At 28.9% G+C, this 6000-nt stretch overlaps 1 protein-coding gene across 7 annotated transcripts in view; it reads left to right on the forward strand.

Moving 5' to 3' along the window:
• The window catches only part of LOC107443783 (plexin-A2), a 275694-nt gene extending 273182 nt beyond the window's left edge, over positions 1-2512 (forward strand). For all 7 annotated transcript variants that reach the window (XM_016057758.3, XM_016057792.3, XM_016057769.3 and 4 more), the window contains one exon: positions 651-2512. In XM_016057758.3, the coding sequence (XP_015913244.1) occupies positions 651-752 (102 nt within the window). In that variant the 3' untranslated portion in view covers positions 753-2512. The remainder of the gene's footprint in view (positions 1-650) is intronic.
• The last annotated feature ends 3488 nt before the right edge of the window (positions 2513-6000 follow it).

The raw sequence follows: 6000 nt of genomic DNA on the forward strand, positions 1-6000 counted from the left end.
CAAAATTTGAGTGAAATCGTAGCCACTATTTTATACTTTCTGTTTCTAATGGGTGAAATAGATATGGGATTTCAACAACCTTATAAATGTGTCATTTAAACAGTTTTTTGCCTAAATAATTATTCACTTTTTATCTTTTAGCCTTTAAATAAATTTTTTTATTGTAGTTTATCTCTGGTTATTTAATCCTATATTTTCTAATAACCTGCATATTTTTTTAGTTATGCATTTTGTCAGAAAAGAAGTTTTCTCTCTTGCAAATCAGTTCATATTTTCTGATTTTTTGCTATTATGGTATAATTTCCATTGCTATTTTTAGGCAGCCTGCAACTGTTAACCCTTTTTAATTTTACAGCTCATTTGTATCAAATTCTGTGATGAATTTTAGAATTATTTTATTCAGTACTGTTTTACAAAATATTTATATATAAAAAAAACCTCATGTATAAAATGGTCTAACAAAACCTATGTTTTCATAGACCACTACTCTATTGAGAACTAATTATGCATATTTTTTAATAATTTGAATGCTCAATTGCTTACTTCAGGTTTGATCTACATAATATTAATGGGTTTCTGTCGAATTCTAAATTGAATATTTAATAAACTACATCAGTTTTATTATTCTTAATTTTTCTTTTCTTTTTCAGCTTATGCAAACATTAGAAGAAGACGAGTTTTCACGCAAAAACAAGTTAGCTTGGAAACTAGAACAAGTTCATGCAATAATGAGTGGTGAATCTGAAGCATGACAGTATTATTGGCAATCTGTGGACGTATGACGCTACTAATGTCCCCAACGTGATTTGTCAGACCTTCACCGATTGCCACGGCTCGGTTTCAAGGACTTGCTGCCACTTGTTGGGATCCTCCATTCTATGCAATTAGGATGCTCTCTGAGGTGCATTTGGGTGCAATAATTAGTTTCACCCTTTGCCCTCAGTTCCTAGACAGCAACGAAAATTCTGTGAACGAATGAATTTTTTGGTACTGTTATTAAATGCAAATGGACAATAAAGAAATAAACTTGCCACCTGAATAAAATAGCCTGCCTGCTTTTGGAACGCTTTATGGATCTGTATAAAAATCAAATTGTTGTGTGATAGCAGGCACAAATACTTAATGAGCTGAGCTAACCGATGCTCATTATGTTGGTTATGGTGCCAAACAATGGCAAGCATTTCTGTTTCTAATAGTGGGCCCTATTTGGATGCACCTAGTCTTTTACTATTCTTCGTCCCCTTTTGCATTCCTTGCTGAAATGATTTTTTTATTCTCTCATGATCAAATGTTCACCAACTGCATGTGCAACTTCCAGTGCCTTTTTAATGCATGCTTCTGAGTTCTTTTGAAAATTTAGAAGCCATTCCAGTTTTACCCTTAGTAGCCTTGACCTTGAGTCTTCCACTTTGTGTTCCTTGTCTAAGAACAAAGACTCGTTTATTTATCTCATTGTTTAAGGGGCCTTTCGTGAGTCGGTATGAAGTATGAAAACAAATAATGAACTCCAAACCATTGAAAAATGAATCAAGGCAATATGTAGAAACATATATCTATATCTATATATAAATATATATACAACTGTACATATACATGCATATAAATATATAGATAAGTGCCTATATATGTGTATGTATGTATGTGTATAACAACACATAAAAACACATCTGTGCACTGCTACTAATCGTGGTTATTGTTGCATTTTAAGGCACGGAATAGGAACAATTTGCAGTGCCCATACAAAGTAGCTAATAGAATATAGCTCGTCTACCAAAATCTAGTACCCAGATTTAAAAACTGCACTGTGATAGACTTTTTTCCTCTCACCCCACAAATACCCATTCCATTTGTTTTATACACTTCCATGTAATTTCGTTCTATAAATAAGAGCAAATAATTATAAACATCACCGAAGGAGTGGCCGAAATTCCTTCATTTTCTTCACTTCTACATGATGAACTGTCGTCCAAACAGACAACTGATTTCATCCACATTAAGGAAGGTTGTATATCTGATGTGACTTTTTGAAGTATGTGTCCTCATCCTTTGGAATCAACATTCATTGCACATGAAAGAGCTCAATTAAATGAACAGTGGCACATCAATCCCATGCTGCTTGTGTAATTTCCTGAGAAATTCACCAGAAAATAATGCTGAGTAGCAGTATCAAAAGTCCTAAAAGATTTCTTTGCTTAGGATGAATATCAAGCAAAAGACACTTTTTGGTACAACCTTAAACTTTGTAAAATATTTATAGCATATTTTTATTATGATGTTGATTTAGAGCCTAAACCTTGCTCAAAATGATTTCCTGTCACATGTAATAACAAGAGGGTGTTTCAAAAGAATTTGTTGCTCCTCTTAATTGTAAAAATGTTTCTGTTTAGATAATTGGTCCCAGTTTTCAGCACAAATTGTTTCATAATACAGGTACTGACATGACCAAATCACAAACGTTTCTCACAAATTTCTACGTGTATTCAAGTTTTTAATAAAATGTATAAAACTTTGACTTTGTGGTAACTTTATTTTCAACCCACTGCTTTGAAATAAATTGATTTTATAAACTAATTTAAGAAGTATGGTACTTAGGTAAAAATTATTGCCAGGTAAGGTTTTTAAAGTATTAAGATGGAAATTAGTTAATTACCTTAAACTTGGTAGTAACAACCCTTCAAGACATTATCTTTTTTTTTTTAAAAAAAAAAAGATCTACTCAATTTGATAATTGCTTAGTCACGAATAAGCAAGTATTCAATTTTTACAAAAGAAAGGAATTTTTTTTTAGAAAAGCTCAAATAAAAATCCTATGTGATTGCTATTTTTACCAAACTTTGTCAGAAACCCAGCAAACTGATAAGTACCAAAAATTTTATTTTGTTATTTATTTTTACTTAATTTTGCAGTTTTTAATTAAGGAAAAAAAACTCTCCGAAATCGGACATTTTCAGATTAAAAACACTTCTTACAATGCATGTTTTTTCACTACTACTAGTTATAACAAAATTTTAAGAACAAACACATATTTATATTTTAGTATGGATTTTATGAAAGTACAGTCCTTAAAGTTCAAAAAAAAGAATTGTGCATTTTTTAAAAAGTTGTTAGGATGGGTGTTCTAAATGTCACGAAAAGTTTCTTTTTACAGTTTTTCACAAATTCCAAAAAAAAATGAATACCAAATGTTAGAAAAATTTTAAAAAATAGTGCATAAATTTTTATAAAAAGTAGACAAACATTTTTATATTTTCCAAAAAAATATATATGATTTATGAAATCCACTCAAATTTTTACTAAAGGTTAAATCTCTTAAGCTATGTTCGTGGTGCAAATAAATATGTACTATTATTTTTAAAATCGTGCAATAATTAAATTGCAGCAAATAGACTTATTCTAATTTTCATAAAACACAATATACAACTACAATTTTTAGATACTCAAGTCCCAAATGTATGGCACACTTTTAAAGAAATAAATTTTAGGGAAAAATTGTTATTCATTTTTAATCTGAGTGCCAATGAAATTTTCGTAAAAAAATTTGAGTTTTTGCAACCATTTTTAGAAAAAATTAAAGCTCAATTTATCTACTATGGTAAGTCAAAGAAATTTTTTTTTTTTATGGAAGCCCGACTTAGCACTCTTATTATTGCAGTATTTTCATTCCTACATTTCGACTAAAAGAGCAGTTTGCATTTTCCTCTAAGCTAATAGTATTTTGTTCTCTGGCAACTACGAGATGATATCTCAGTGAGGTTGCTTTCAGTTTGAACAGGTTATTTCTATTTAAACAAAAATTTATGAAAAAAAAGATTTTCACTTATTTAGTAATATGTTTATTACTCACATTCAAAAAAAAATTTTTTTAATTACTAAATATTAGAATTGAATTGAATGTACGGTTTAATGGCACAAGGTCATTATTAAATATTAAGTGTACATCTACAAATATATTTAAAAGTACCCCAAAATATATATCTTTCTTTAACATTAACTTGTTCGAATCTATTTTTAATTTAAAAGGAATTTTTAAGCAAACCAGTTTTCAAAATAAAGAACAGATATTAACAAAAAAGTATACTTATGCAGACTATATAATACACACTAATATGTGACTAACCTGTTATAATGAAGTACTTGAATACTACAAGTGTTTAGTTTTTTGCCAGCCTAATTTGATTGGTTTTTAGCCTCATTCATTCATGCTATCAACTAGTAGCTAATAGTTTTTTCTTAACTGAAAAGAAAATATTAAAATTATATTTATATGAGATAGTTCATATAAGCAACAAAATTTAATTTTAAATTGATCAAGAATTGGAATAAAAACAAGTGAACTTAGATTTGAGTGGCAGGTGTACTCAGAGCAACAATCCTGTTCAAAAAATTTTTTTATCTTAAACATTATTTTTTTTATTTGTCTATATCATAATTACAGAAGGTGATATTTTTATCTGAAATTTTCTATACTTAAAATACACAGGGTGTTCCATAATGACCTACCTTATTTTATATAATTTTGATGTATTATAATCATGTGATATGACTAACCCCTTATAAAATGAAATAAAATAAAAATGTACATTAGGGATTATAAATTCTTTTTTAAACAAGGAACAAAATATATTGAACTGTAAAATCCCTTGAGAAAAAGGTGGGATAAAAACACAAAAATCAGTTTTAATGACTTATGAATCTTGTAAGTGCTTCTAACAATTGCATTACTATTCCACAGCATTTCCTTAGGCAGTCAAACAGGCTTTGACAAGGCAGTGCAAGAATAATTCTCCCAGAGCCATGCTTAAATTCCTTACAAAAATAATGTTTTTTTTATTATTATTTTTTTAAATGTGGGGAGTTTTTTGAGTATAAATTAAATAAATAATCATACAAACCTCAAAATATTTTTATTCAGCAGAAATAAGCACTAAAAAACAAGCAGAAGTTTATATTTTACTTTGTTTATGAAAAGAAAAAATATTATGTGAATCAAGGTATAAGCAACAACTTAAAAAAATACTTTTATTCAAAATTGTAGACTTTTTTTTTCCAATTTTAAGCTACAATTTTAAAAAGGCTTTTTCAAAAGTCTAACAAACGATAAAAATAAGACTAATTGCGTTTAAAGAAAGAAGCCCTACAATAAAGTTTGCTTTAAAAAGCCCCCCTAAATTCTGTGTCTGGCCTTGACGTTTCATGTTTACAGTCCCACCTTTCTCAGTAACGATTCGTTAGATTTCAATTGCGTTTTAACTATTTACTAAATTCATTTGAATCCATTTAAGTTGGTCAAGAAATAGCTATTTTATGTAATTTAATTTTAATGATTTATTGATTAACTGTTAAGGTTGCTTTTCGAAGATTCTGTTGTCGCATGAAATGATACCTTCATATGCTGTTATCATTATTGTTATGAGTTTATAACAGTTACTCATGACCGTCCGGTAATTTTCAGCCAGTGTCCCAGGCTAATTCTTAAAATAGCGCAAAACGTCAATATGGAGAAAAGCCGCAGTTTTGAGAAAATAAAGAACGTTTGTTGTCTAATTTTTTATTATTTAAAAACTTACTCCAATCCTGCTTTATCTGGGCTCTTAAAAATTTTCAAACAGTAAGAATAAGGCCTTAATTTTGATAATTGTCATCTTGTTCAAATGTCGCCAAATTGACGATTTTTTAAAAAAATTCTATATTTTTAACAAGGTTTTTCGAAGCTCATTCGCCAAGGAAAATACAAAAATCCATAGTTTAAGTGCCTTACATTTGAAAGTAAGCCATAATTTTAAACTGTATATGTCATCTTGCTGTAAAGAATTATCTAGGCTTCAGAACGAACAAGTAACTAAAATATTTATTGAACTTTCTTAAAAATTTTCAATTAGTAGAAATTTTTCCACCCAGATGAAAATAATCAAAATCAATGCCTTATTCCCATTTTTCCGCAAATTTTTATGAGCCCAGATAATGCAGCATTGGTGTAAGTTTCTAAATATAAAAAAATTA

Source organism: Parasteatoda tepidariorum, chromosome X2 (genome assembly GCF_043381705.1).
Source record: "Parasteatoda tepidariorum isolate YZ-2023 chromosome X2, CAS_Ptep_4.0, whole genome shotgun sequence".
NCBI lineage: Eukaryota > Metazoa > Arthropoda > Arachnida > Araneae > Theridiidae > Parasteatoda > Parasteatoda tepidariorum.